This window comes from Musa acuminata, chromosome BXJ1-1, assembly GCF_036884655.1.
Source record: "Musa acuminata AAA Group cultivar baxijiao chromosome BXJ1-1, Cavendish_Baxijiao_AAA, whole genome shotgun sequence".
Lineage (NCBI taxonomy): Eukaryota > Viridiplantae > Streptophyta > Magnoliopsida > Zingiberales > Musaceae > Musa > Musa acuminata.
This window is the reverse complement of record NC_088327.1, coordinates 10,234,445-10,248,449: the sequence shown is the minus strand read 5'-3', so window position 1 is coordinate 10,248,449 and position 14,005 is coordinate 10,234,445. Positions and strand designations below refer to the sequence as shown.

Here is a 14,005-nt window from a genome sequence, read left to right as displayed (position 1 = left end):
ACTGCTGCTGTCATCCTCCTGTTGTGACTGCCATCCACCGGTCGTGGGTTGGCCTCGAGTTCGCAGGCCGAGCGCCCATTGTCTCCTCTCTCATCATCGGAGCATCACCAACTCTTACGACCCTCGACCCTTTCCTTCCGCTCGGCTTGTCTCGTCAACAGCGGTGGATCCTCAACCACCGGCTCCTGTGCTCTCGACCAACCCGGCGATCACCTATATTCCGCTCTTCACCCTGAGGATAATACAGCTGCTCTCCAAGAGACCATCCTCGCCAAGCGGTCGCAACCCTTGGTTCGCTGGTGGTCTTTCTCAGCGTAGAGAGCTGTTGCAGATCATTGCAAACAGCTTCTTCTCAGGAGGAGACCTGATCATTGTAAAAAGCGCCGAACTGCAGCTCTCTCCAGCACTGCAAACAGTGTTGCAACTCTCTCCAGCACTGGAAACAGTGTTGCAGCTCTCTCCAGCATTGCTGTAAACGGGACTGCAAACACTGCCGTAGCTCTCTCCAGCACTACAAACAGTGTTGCAGCTCTCTCCAGCATTGCTGAAACTCTCTCCAGGACTGTAAACACTGCTGCAACTCTCTCCAACGTTGCAAACAGTGTTGCAGCTCTCTCCAGCATTACTGTAACTCTTTCCAGGACTGCAAACATTGCTGCAGCTCTCTCCAACGCTACAAACAGTGTTGCAACTCTCTCCAGTACTACTGTAACTCTGTCTAGGACTGCAAACACTGCTGCAACTCTCTCCAGCACTACAAACAGTGCTGCAGACCTCCAACAGATCTGTAGAACTGTAGCAACTTTGCCTTACCCGCTGCAGTAACCGTGCCTCTAGAAAAAACAGTCGTAGTTCTCTTCCACCTCTCCCTTCTATGACGACTCCCAACTTACTCCTTTTACGTATCATTAAATATCTTAATTATTATCCCGGTAAAAAGTGTACTTTTCAATCTATCGATCTTATCACCGTCAATGTTACTTCACTCATTCCTTTCAAATTATCCAAAGATAACAACTATGTACAACTTTCTAATCTCTTATTTAGATATGATCTATTAGGTTACGTCTAAATAATGAAGATTCAAACTAGATGATAAAATAAAATAATATATATTTTTTTAGCTACTCACATGATCAGTTTGGTTACTGATTTTGTGATCCCAAAAAGTAAAAAGTGTTTAGAAGCATAGATGTAGTTTTCTTTAATGATCAAATCCTAAAAGATTTGAAGGAAGCATCGGCCAAGACTTTTGTAGAAGGATTAGCATATTTTGACCCAATTACTCCTCCAATACATTAGGATGATGGAAGAGATGTGCAGGAAGATAATAGAGAGCTCGATGCTGATCTACTTGTATGACATGTTGAGCAAGAAGAAGTTAGAGAGCAACTTCCTATGGAACTACAGTTGAAAAGATCTTCTAGATAATGTCAACCTTTCAGAAGAGACTCTACAGATGAGTATGTGATACTTACTAATGCAAGTGAATCAGAGAGTTACCAAAAAATAGTTAAAAGTGAGTAGAAAAAAAATTAATTTGTTACTATGCAAAAAGAGATGGATGCTCTACAGAAGAACCACACTTATAATTTGATGCAATTATCAAAGAGAATGAAGGTTTTGAAGAATAAGTGAGTTTTCAGGTTAAAAACTTAATAATATTATTCTCAACCAAGGTATAAAGATAGATTAGTTGTGAAAGACTTTGATCAAAAGAAACGTATTGACTTTGAAGAGATTTTTTCTCCTGTTGTTAAAATATCTTCTATTCGTATTGCTTTTGGTATTACTGTTAGCTTTGACTTAGAGGTTGAGTAGTTGGATGTGAAGACAACTTTCTTTCTTGGTGATTTAGAGGAGGAAATTTATATAGAGAAACCAGAATACTTCAAAATCAAAAGTAAAGAAAATTTTATCTGTAAATTAAAAAAGAGCTTGTATAGGCTGAAGTAAGCTCCAAGATAGTGGTACAGAAAGTTTGATTTATTTATGACTGAAAATTGATATAAAAGAACGATTTCGGATCATTGTGTGTACATCAAATAGTTTTGTGAGGATTTTATTATTCTCTTGCTTTATGTTGATGACATGTTTATCATTGGGAAAGATATGTCTATAATTGACATGTTGAAGATGAAATTAAGTGAATCCTTTGCAATGAAGGATATATGACCAGTAAAGTAAATACTAGATATGCAAATTTCTGGTGATAGAAAAAACAAGAAGATTTGATTGTCATAGAAGAAATACATCAAGAAGATATTAGAAAGGGTCAGTATGAGCAATGCAAAGCCAGTTGATTCTCCTCTTTCATGTCACTTCAAGTTGTGCTAAGAAGAAAATCCCTCAAGTGATGAGGAGAAGGAAAATATGTAAAAAGTTTCTTTAATATAAGGGAAATAGTTAGAAGTTTAATATACGCGATAGTATATAAAAAGAAATAGTATTCTTTAATATCATGCTACTTAATACGATGAGTTATCCACAGTTCTCATATCCACTACATTTTATTCTAGTTACGTAATTAAAAATAATCCTTTCACGGTATTCATCGGAGAAACTGTAAATAAAAAAAAAAAAGCATCAAGGATAATAGCAGCAGAAATGCAGAGCATAAATATGTCCATGCTTGTCTTATTGTTACAATGTAAATCATGATAGAGTCATAAGGTTTCTACAAGATTTAACTGAACAAACAATATAGCAAGTGAGGAATATGTATGTACATGAGAAATGAAGACCTTTCCTGTTTTATTCACAGTAATAGTAAGAATGACCAAAGGCAAATTAAAGGTAATATGCCATATTAAAGTGATATTTGTGAAGGATGTGTATGTTATGATAACAAATATATAATTTCCAAACTTTACAAGGATATATATATGCCTTAAAAATGAAAAAGATAACGAATCACCATACAAACACCACAAGGTGCACAAAAGACATGGATGAACATATGCAATCGACATTACTTACGAAAGAAGTTGAATGCATAAGACCCGTTTTTGAAGAATATTGCACCAAAACTTTGCATTCCGCCATGTCCATCTCGACCATCATACATCAATCACTGGTTTTTCTTTTGAAGTTTGTGCAGAAAAACCAAGAACGCCAATTACAATGTTGGAATTTAACGTGTCCTTGAAAATATACCGATGGGAGATGATGCTCTGTAGCTGACAAGTGATATGATCTCCACTTGTAATAGCCATAGATGGGTATCATAACTTAAAAAACAATTATTAAATTGAAGCGAGAATAAAAAAATATTTGACCATCACAAGTCTTTAACAGTTATTTTCAAGGACCGAATCATCCATCAACCACCAGTCCTTTGTGGAAGAAGAAAACGTTGACAAAGAAGCTGGAGTCAGATTGCCAGGCACAACTTTCCTTCTCCATGTCCATCTCAACTAGCATCATCATCCACCAATCACTAGTTCTTCTTGTACTACGAAAGAATGTTGTCATGAAAAGACCTATCAGCTGATTAGTCATTGGTTGAATAACCAAGAACACCAATTGCAACATGGGAATCAAATATACTTGAGAGGAATTGGTCATCGTTCACAAGCCCAACATTCAAACTCAATTTTTACCGAGCAACTAGGGAGGAGTTATGTTCCTTGCACCTCATCGGTCACTGAAGTGGAAGCTTTATAAGTGGGTTTGGTGTTCCTCTAACATTATTTCTTCAGAATTTTTAGAACTTTATCCTGAGACTGCATCTCTTCTAATGTGCAAATCGAGAAGAAACCTATGTTAGTCTATTTGCAGAAGCAAGACACAGCCTTGGGCAGAACCAAAATGGAGCTGCTGCTAATGCTGTCGCTGACAGGTGCAGCGGCATCTGCTGCAGGTTCACTGCATGGCTGCCGATCAAGATGCGGCTTTCCACTGGATTTCAGCACAACAGATGATGGCCTCGAGAAGCTTTTTGTGTTCAATGTCGAGATCGTCAACATCTCACTGCCACTGGGGCAGGTCCGCATGGTCAATGAAATATCATGGTAGCGTTAGAACGTAAGCAACAATTCCAGAGACAGCTATGTCTGGTATCTGCCAAAACACCATACAGATTCTCCGACGTCCACGACAAGTTCACTGTAATCGGCTGCGACGCCCTCGCCTATGGGCAATCTCTGCCATTTCCTTGCTGGGTTATGTTGTATGTAAGAAAATGATTATCTAAATATTATCATTTTAAACATTTTGTATTGGTTGTAGAGTTTTTTTTTATAAAATATAAGATTTCTTCAACTATACGAGGAAATTTTTCTGTTGAGAAAAATATTCTATTGAGGAAAATCCTTTCTCCAATATAAATAAGAGAGAGAATATGTTAATATATTGAAGTATTTTTAAAATATTTTTTTATTTATTTAATAAAATTCCTTCACATCTTTAATAAAACTTTTTCAGTAATTATGTTTTTATCTTTTATTCTTTTTATCACTTTTATCATTCAGGAAATGTTAGATGATCGGATGATCTTCTGGTCACTATGTCGGAGACATCATTATGTAATCGAATAATTGAGAGTAGAATGGTATAAATAATCTAGAACAGCCAACAACTCCAATTGCGACCTGTGTGTGTCAGACAAAGAACGTCATTTCTCATCAATGTCTTTTTTCTTTGTGTTCTTATTGTCACAAAGAATAATGAATTGGCAAAGAATCTAACGTTTAACAATCGTGAACAGGTGTGATAGATAAGTCGCTTACACCATCTCCATCTCAACCGGTGTCATCCACGGATCCACCAACCACTTGCTCTTGATGTACCATAAAATATTGAACAGGTCCATGAAAATCCACTGGCGGAGGATGCTCGATAGCAGTCCATAGACTTTTCTTTGCTTGTATTTATACTGTTCCGAAGGGTCGAATAATCCTATTAGTAGTCTGATGTCGTTATGCGTTCCCGACTTTGCAGCATGTGACGTCGATCGCAGCGAAAGATGGGTGTGTGGTCACTAAGGCCGCCTGTTGATGATGCAATCAAAGTTCATCCTTGTGGATCCAAGTTGTGAGTCGATTGTTTTGCAGAAAAATTATACAGTGATCCAATCAAATAATTTTTTTAAATAAATGATTGACTGGGAAAAGGTCAGCTTTCTTGCACCTCATCGCTCAGTCAAGAGGAAGCTTCATTTTAGGCTTTGGTGTTTCCGTAACATATCATTTGTCCAAGCTTTTATCTGAAGAGTACCTCTCTGCTAGTGTGCAAATCGAGAGATGGGTGTGCTGTTAGGGTATCGCTTGTTCCAGCTGTTGATGCTGCCGCTAGTGGGTGCAGCGGCATCTGCAGCAGCTGCACCGAAAGGCTGCCGAACGAGATGCGGCGAGGTTGACGTCCCCTACCCTTTTGGCATCGATCCTAACTGTTCGAGGGAAGGCTTCTCACTAAATTGCAGCAGAACGGCTGAAGACCACGAGAAACTTTTTGTGTTAAATGTCGAGATCGTCAATATCTCATTGCCACTAGGCCATGCACGCATGCTCGGTGAAATATCGTGGCAGTGTTACAGCGCTCGCACCAATTCTACCGACAACAGAACCTGGTCTCTGGATTTCGCCGACAAACCATACAGATTCTCCGACGACCTCAACAAGTTCACTGTGATCGGCTGCGACACCCTCGCCTACATCAGGGGTTTGAAAGGGAACGGCAGCTACCGGAGCGGTTGCGTGTCTTCGTGTCAAAACGAGGTGAGTTTGGACAACAGGTCATCATGCTCCGGCATCGGCTGCTGCCAAACCTCCATTCCCAAGGACCTCACATACTATGAGGTCGAGTTTTATTCAAATTTCGACAGCACGAGCACCTGGAACTTCAGTTACTGCAGCTATGCCGTATTGTTGGAGGCGAATCAGTTTGAATTCCAAGCATCTTACATCACAATGACAAATTTCTGGTCCAACAGAAACAGCACGGTACCTTTGGTGGTGGATTGGGCGATCGGAAACGAGACATGCGAGGTTGCACAGCGCGACATAACCTCCTACGCCTGCATCAGCGAGCACAGCGAGTGTTTGAACTCTTCCAATGGTCCTGGGTATCTTTGTAACTGTTCGAGTGGCTACCATGGCAATCCTTATGTCGCTCATGGCTGCCAAGGTCTCTTCTCCTTCTGGGATCACCTTGCCTTTTTGAGTTTTCACGATTGTTTCTGATACTTCCGAACATGTCTTAATTGCAGACATCGACGAATGTTCTGATAAATATCGATATCCTTGCCATGGCATCTGCCAGAACCTGCCCGGTAACTACAGTTGTTTCTGCCCGCGAGGTACATATGGTGATGCTTTCACTGGAACATGCACCCACACCCAACACCAGAAACTCCCATCATCAACGAAGGTGGCTATAGGTAAGAGTCTTTTTTCCACCATGACTTTTGATGCCAAGTGTTACAAATGAATTCTTTTGTTCCCTTTCTTTTCATGAATTTTATTTATTGCTTCAAATCCTTTGAATCTGTCTGCACTATAGACTAGGTGTATCTTATAGAGAGTACTAAAAAGAATAGCCTGGTTCAATCTTATATTCTGTTGTCTTGTATCATCTCCAAGTAGCTGATGAATTTTTGATCGTATTTACTTGCGAAAGATCAATAATATGTTAAATTCAGATTTGCCAGTACTGCTTTTATCAGCATAGATGGAACCGACTCCGGTTGCAGAACCTCAAAGAACTTTTGTGATTAATAAATCTCCTTATTTATCCCTCTTCTTCTTGAAGGTCCTTAATTTTTATTTTTTATTTTTCAACTTCAACAATGAGTTCAGACCTTTGGCATCATCGTGATTGTGAAAGCAAGAAAGTCTTGAAGACTTCTTCAAGTGTTTCTTCTTCTCCCCCAGGGAAATCCAACTTGTGTGTTTATACCTGCTAAAAGTTGCAGGTCTGTGATTCTTGTATCTGCATGGACTTCGAGTATTCTAGTTATGTAGCTTAGCATAATGCTTGCGCAGAAGAAAAGCAATAATAATAAGCACCATTAAACCAGATAATGTGCATAAAAGGTAATTTTTGTTTCTCTTCCTGGTTTTAATTGGCCTGAAAATTTCTGAGATACAGGTACTGGCAGTGGCTTGATCTTCCTACTAATATCCGGCATGTGTATCTATGTGATTCTTCAAAGAAGAAAATTAATCAAGATTAAGGAAAGATATTTTAGAGAACATGGAGGTTGGATATTATTGGAAGAGATCAAGGCTAAAGAAAGAAGCTTTAGAGAACAAGGCCTTGCATTTAAGATATTTGCCAAAGAAGAATTAGAAAAAGCTACAGAGAAGTATGATCAGAACCGAGTCCTTGGCAGAGGAGGGCATGGTATCGTTTACAAAGGAGACTTGGAGGACAGTCGTGTCGTTGCCATCAAGAAACCCAAGATCATTGATGAAAGCCAAAAGAATGAATTTGGAAAAGAGCTGCTTATTCTGTCGCAGATCAACCACAAGAACATAGTCAAGCTCTTGGGTTGTTGCTTGGAAGTGGAGGTTCCGATGCTGGTTTATGAGTTTGTCTCGAACGGGACCTTGTTCCAGCTGATTCACGACAACAACAGGGCATCTCCCTTTTCCTTGGCCACTCGCTTGAGGATCGCTCATGAGTCTGCCGAAGCTCTGGCCTACATGCATTCATCAGCTTCGCCTCCCATCATTCATGGTGACGTGAAGTCTTCCAACATCCTTTTAGATGAAACCTATACAGCAAAAGTTTCTGACTTTGGAGCTTCGAAGCTGGTTCCAAAAGACGAGGATCAGTTTGCTACCTTGGTGCAAGGGACTTGTGGTTACTTGGATCCAGAGTACCTCCAAACCTGCCAGTTGACAGAGAAAAGTGATGTTTATAGCTTCGGCGTGGTGCTTCTGGAGCTGATGACCCGCAAGAAGCCAATTTATTTTGAAGCATCTGAAGAAGACAGGAGCCTCGCATCATGTTTTATTCTGGCGACGAAGGAGAATCGACTTATGGAGATCTTGGATGATCAGGTGAGAAACGAAGGGGATACGGAACTGATTCGAGAAATGAGCGAGCTCGCAAAGCAATGCTTGAAGTTCACGGGAGAAGAAAGGCCTACGATGAAGCAAGTGGCGGAAGAGCTCGACAGGTTGAGAAAATTCAAGCAGCACCCGTGGGTACCGCAGAATCTTGAGGAGATTGAGAGCTTGCTCAGTCAACCATCGGTTGACCATGAGACATATTATCATGGAATCGAAACCACTACTAGCTATAATCCAGAGAAAAGATTGGGATTGGACATCGAATATGGAAGATGATGATCTGGTGCATGCCCAAACTCTCTGGTTCTCGAGGCTTCTTGATGCAATCGTGAATTGATGCTGCTGCTATGTGTACTTGTGATCGTGTGCGTTTGTGCCAGTGTATAATAGCGAAGAATATTTATTAATAACTACAGATAATCTCTGTCATTTCCTTGCTGGAATATGTTGTGTGTAAGAATAAGGTTATCCCAATAAATATTATCATTTCAAACATTTTGCATTGATTGTGGAGCTTTTATCATTCAGGAAATGTTCCATGATCGGCTGACCTTGTTGTCGCCAGCCATGTCTGAGATATCATTATCTAGTCTAATAATTGAGATTAAAATGGTATAAACAGTCCATGTTCTTTATATATGTCCATCTGATCTATTTAAGCATTAGCATGAACAAATATACATTAATTGCCACCCGTTTAATATGAAAATATGTATTATTTTGTGATCGGCTCTTAGACAAGCTTTCATAAGTTTATAAAAGTCCATCAGCATAAAATACTAATAAATTTATTTTTATTATAGTTGTTAGCTTTCGATAATCCATGTGAAATTTCTAAGATGTAGACATCTTTCCATAGTCTCCTTCCTGTAATTAATATTAGAAATATTTCTTGACTTTGATCCTTTTAATGATTAAATTATATAAGACGGGACATGATGAATACATAAAATAAAATAAAAACTAAAATGTGAAACCCATATCATCCGATCCTCTTCTATAGTCGACAATATCCTATTCTGAGCATTAATAAATTATTTTACAAATTATTATTGGTTTAAAAATATTTTTTATTATAATAACGATAGTCTCCAATAATTTTTATTGTTACCACATACACATCCGACTAAATAATAATATCTTTATTATATATATTAGTTTATTTTTGGGTTGATTAACCTATTATTTTTTTATACTTTTCATAATAAGTAAAATAAATACCGTCTCAATTTTTACAGCAACAAATAGATGTAAATTAAGGGAGGTGTGGGAGAGATTGAGCCGGTCCGACTCCATACAAGGTTTATTGAACCCCACGATGGAGCCGGTTTAATTCCCGGGTAGCGTTGGTTGTTGCAATCGTGGGTTCGTCGCCGCGGTCGAATCCCGCTTCAGGACGCGTGCAGCGGCATCGCAGAGGCGTCGCAACGACGACATCGCCCTCTCCATCCGTGCGATCGATTGTGCCCTCCCGTCCCTTGGGAGCTTCAAGAGTCCAACAACGCCTCGTGAGGTCTGCTGGTCTCCTCCTCTCCACCGATAAAGCTAGAACATAACAGACAGACAGACTAACGAACAAACAGGAGATGGGCGCGTCCTCTTCCGCCGATCACGGAGGCATCTCGGAGCAACAGCAACGGCAGGAAGAGGAGGAAAACTTAGCTGCCGCCACTGGCTTCCTCCCCTCCCTTCGCAATGCCTTCTCCAACCTCTCTCCGCCCTCCTCCTCTTCCGTCTCCCTCGCTTCCCTCCAGGTACTGCTGCTTGCCAATCTCGGCGCACTCTCCAACCTCTCTGCTGTTGGGAAGAAACCTGTGCAGAATAATTCTTTTTCTGTCCGTGTATCAAAATAGGTTTCTTATCAAAATACCAACTTGATATTAAAATGTTAATATCAATCAGCACAGCATAAATAATAGAACAATAAATCAATCACAGTGAGACCAAATCTTTTTAACGTAGAAAACCTAATGTGGGAAAAACCACGGGATCGTAGTCTACCTCAAACTTCCACTATCAATAATAATCATAACAGGTTTATAGTAGGTCTTCTCTATAATAACTAGAGGATCAGAATAACATCAAGAACATAGATCTTGGCTCAATAATAGCATATCTTCAGCACATAGGTCGATCTCCTCCAAAAAAAAATTCTAGGTCTCACAAAGTGAATATCACAGGAAATTACCTTAGAGAGGGTAAACTGTAGATCAACACCGCTAGGATTGTAGAGTTTACTGCAAGGATTCTCCACATAAAATTTGGGCCGAAACTGACAACGTTTGGCCACCGATCGTCAAGCAGAAAAACTCAGAGACCTTACTTTTTCTCTCTATTTCTCTTTCTCTTTTCTCTGCACGTCGCGGACGCTTTACGCTCTTACTCTAATCTCACCCTTATTTCGTTCTCTCTGATATTCAATTAGTTGATTTGGGCTTATGGCCTAAATTGTCTAAGCCCACATATGGACTGGACCCAACAATTCTCCCCCTCCAGCTCATATGATGGGCTGTACCAAGCCAGCTCTTCGCCTACATGCTTCAAGCTTCTCCTTAGGCAAAGACTTTGTTAACATATCTGAACCATTATCATTGGTATGCACCTTTTCCAACTATAATTCTTTCATCTCAAGCACATCACGAATCCAGTGATATCTCACATCAATATGCTTGGATCTAGAATGGTATGTTGAATTCTTGGAGAGGTGAATAACGCTCTGACTGTCATAGTAAACAGTATATCCTTCCTGTTTCAAGCCCAATTCCTGTAGAAACTTTTTCATCCATAAAGCTTCCTTGCAGGCTTTAGTAACTACTATGTATTCTGCTTCTGTGGTTGATAGAGCAACACACTTCTGTAACTTAGACTGCCAAGAGACTGCTCCTCCTGCAAATGTCATCAAGAATCCCGAAGTGGACTTCCTGGAATCAGTATCACCTGCCATGTCTGCATCTGTGTACCCTTCTAACACAGGTTCATCATCACCAAAACATAAACACAACCTGGAAGTACCTCTTAGATATCTTAATATCCATTTCACTACTGCCCAATGTTCCTTTCCAGGATTTGAGAGAAATCGGCTAACAACTCCAACTGCATGAGCTATATCTGGCCTAGTACAAACCATAGCATACATCAAACTGCCTATTGCAGATTAGTAGGCACTCTGGATATTTCTTCTTTTTCTTTCTCACTTGTAGGACATTGTTTTGAACTCAGCTTGAAATGACCTGCAAGTGGAGAACAAACTGCTTTGGCTTTACTCATGTTGAATCTTTCGAGAACCTTTTCAATGTAAGTCTCCTAAGATAGCCAAATCTTCCTTTTCTTCCTATCACGAAGAATCTTCATGCCAAGTATTTATCTCACCGATCCTAAGTCTTTCATGGCAAAAGACTTACTTAGCTCTCTTTTAAGCTTTTCAATTTTTCCAACATCATGACCAACAATCAACATATAGCAGTAAAATAATAAAATCATCATCTGAAAATTTCTTCATAAACACACAATGATCAGATGTGGTTCTATCATACCCTTGACTCATCATAAAGGAATCAAACTTCTTGTACCACTGTCTAGGTGCATGTTTGAGTCCATATATAAGCTTTTCCTAAGCTTACATACAAGATTTTCTTTTCCCTTGACTTTGAAACCTTCTGGTTGCTCCATGTAAATTTCTTCTTCTAAGTCACCATGAAGAAATACTATTTTTACATCAAGTTGCTCAACTTCTAAATTCAAGTGGGCAGCCAAACCAAGAACAACTCGGATAGAGGACATTTTCACAACCGGAGAAAATATTTCTTCAAAGTCAATACCTTTCTTCTGACTGAATCCTTTCACAACTAGTTGTGCCTTGTATCTTTGTTGTGAGCTATTATTTTCAATCTTCAATTTATAAACCCACTTATTCTTGAGAGCTTTCTTCTCTTTCGACAGCTTTACCAAGTCATAGGTGTGGTTCTCAAGCAAGGATCTCATCTCTTCTTGCATGGCTTTAACCCACTCACTCTTATTCTCATGTAGAATAGCTTATTGGTAAGTTTCTAGCTCTCCCCCGTCAGTAAGCATAACATACTCATGTAGAGGATATCTGGTAGAGGGTTGTCGCTCTCTAGTGGATCTTCTCAATGGAATCTCAACTGGTGGTGGAGGTGCCTGTTCAGTTGGTTCAGCATCATCAATTGTAGGTGTATCATCACTAGTATTCTCACCACAATCTTCTTGTTCATCTCCCCCATGATCATCATGAACTACAGGTGAAGAAACTGGACCCAAACTCCAAGGAATATAAACAGAGATTTCTGGCTTCTCAACATTATCACCATCATCAAACAATTGGTCTTCAAGAAACACAACATCTCTGCTTCTAATAATCTTCTTATTTACTGGATCCCATAATCTGTACCCAAACTCTTCATGACCATATCCCAAGAAGATACATGCTTTTGCCTTATTATCAAGCTTGGACCTCTCATCTTTGGGAATATGAACAAATGCTTTACACCCAAAGACTCTCAAATGATTATAAGATATATCTTTTCCTCTCCTAGAACATCACCTTGCAGAGGAACTGATGGAGAAAGATTTATCAGGTCAACTGTAGGTCTCATAGCCTCCCCCCAAAATGACTTTGGTAACTTGCGTAGGAAAGCATACACATAATCCTTTCTTCAATGGTTCTGTTCATCCTTTCTGCCACACCATTCTGCTGAGGAGTTTTAGGAACTGTTTTCTCAAGCCTGATACCATGGAACCTGCAATAATTCTCAAAAGGACTCCTGTACTCGCCATCATTATCTGATCGAACACACTTTAGCTTTCTGCCAGTTTCTCTTTCAACATTGACATGAAACTCCTTGAAAGCATCGAGTACTTGGTCTTTAGATTTCAAAGCAAAAGCCCAAACTTTTCTAGAATGGTCATCAATAAAAGTAACAAAATAAAGAGCACCTCCAAGAGTTCTAGTTTGCATAGTACAAACATCAGTATGAACTAAATCAATAACATCAGATCTTCTAGATGATGGATATGTCTGAAATGCAACTCTATGTGTTTTTCCAGCTAAGCAATGATCACAAGATTTAAGAGATGTACCTTGCAACTCTGGTAAGAATTGCTTTCTAGCAAGAGTTTGAAGTCCCTTTTCGCTGATATGTCCAAGTCTCTTATGCTAAAGATCTATACTTTCACCTTTTCGAATTGCATTAATCTCTCCTTTGTGTAGCTTAGCTTCCATGACATAAAAAGAGTTAATCTTCTTTCCTTTTGCCACAATTAGATAACCTTTAGTAAGTTTCCATTTACTTTCACCAAAATAATGTGCAAAGCCCTCATCATCAAGTCTACCTGTAGATATCAAGTTAAGACGAATATTTGAAACATGCCTTACATCTTTGAGTATCAATTTGCTCCAAATACTGGTCTCCAAGCAAATATCTCCAATACCCACAATCTTAGATGTACCATTGTTTCCCATTCTGACATTACCAAAATCACCAGCATTGTAAAATCTAAAGAAATCACCATGAGAAGTAACATGAAATGAAGCACCAGAGTCAATTACCCAATTACTATCCTGAGCTATAAGGCTAACACAACCTTCATCACAAACAATAGTGATATTACCTTCAGCAGCAACTGTATTGATCTCTTTCTCATTTTTCTTCATTTCATTATGTTCTCGCTTCCAAAACCTACACTCTTTCTTCATGTGACCTGGCCTATTACAGTGAAAACATTTGATATCTCTTCTAGACTTGGATCTTCCTCTATAACCATATGGATTTCTGCTATGACTTCTTCCACGTCTTTCTTGTTTTTCAGTAACAAATGCACCAGAAGAAAATTCATCCTGTTCTTTCCTTCTTGCATCTTAATTTAGCAAACTGTCTTTAACCATATCTATGGTTAGAGTCCCCTCTGGCGTGGAGTTACAAATAGTCACCACATACGTTTCCCAACTTTCTGGTAAAGAGCTGAGAAGT

General features: G+C 39.3%; 1 protein-coding gene across 1 annotated transcript; it reads left to right on the top strand.

Annotated features, from left to right (window-relative positions):
• Nucleotides 1–5,042: 5,042 nt before the first annotated feature.
• Nucleotides 5,043–8,513, top strand: LOC135672294 (putative wall-associated receptor kinase-like 16). Its single transcript, XM_065180761.1, has 3 exons — nt 5,043–6,126; nt 6,209–6,379; nt 7,090–8,513. Exons 1-3 carry the CDS (start codon nt 5,244–5,246, stop codon nt 8,292–8,294), a joined length of 2,259 nt encoding a protein of 752 aa, XP_065036833.1. The 5' UTR covers nt 5,043–5,243; the 3' UTR covers nt 8,295–8,513.
• Nucleotides 8,514–14,005: the final 5,492 nt, after the last annotated feature.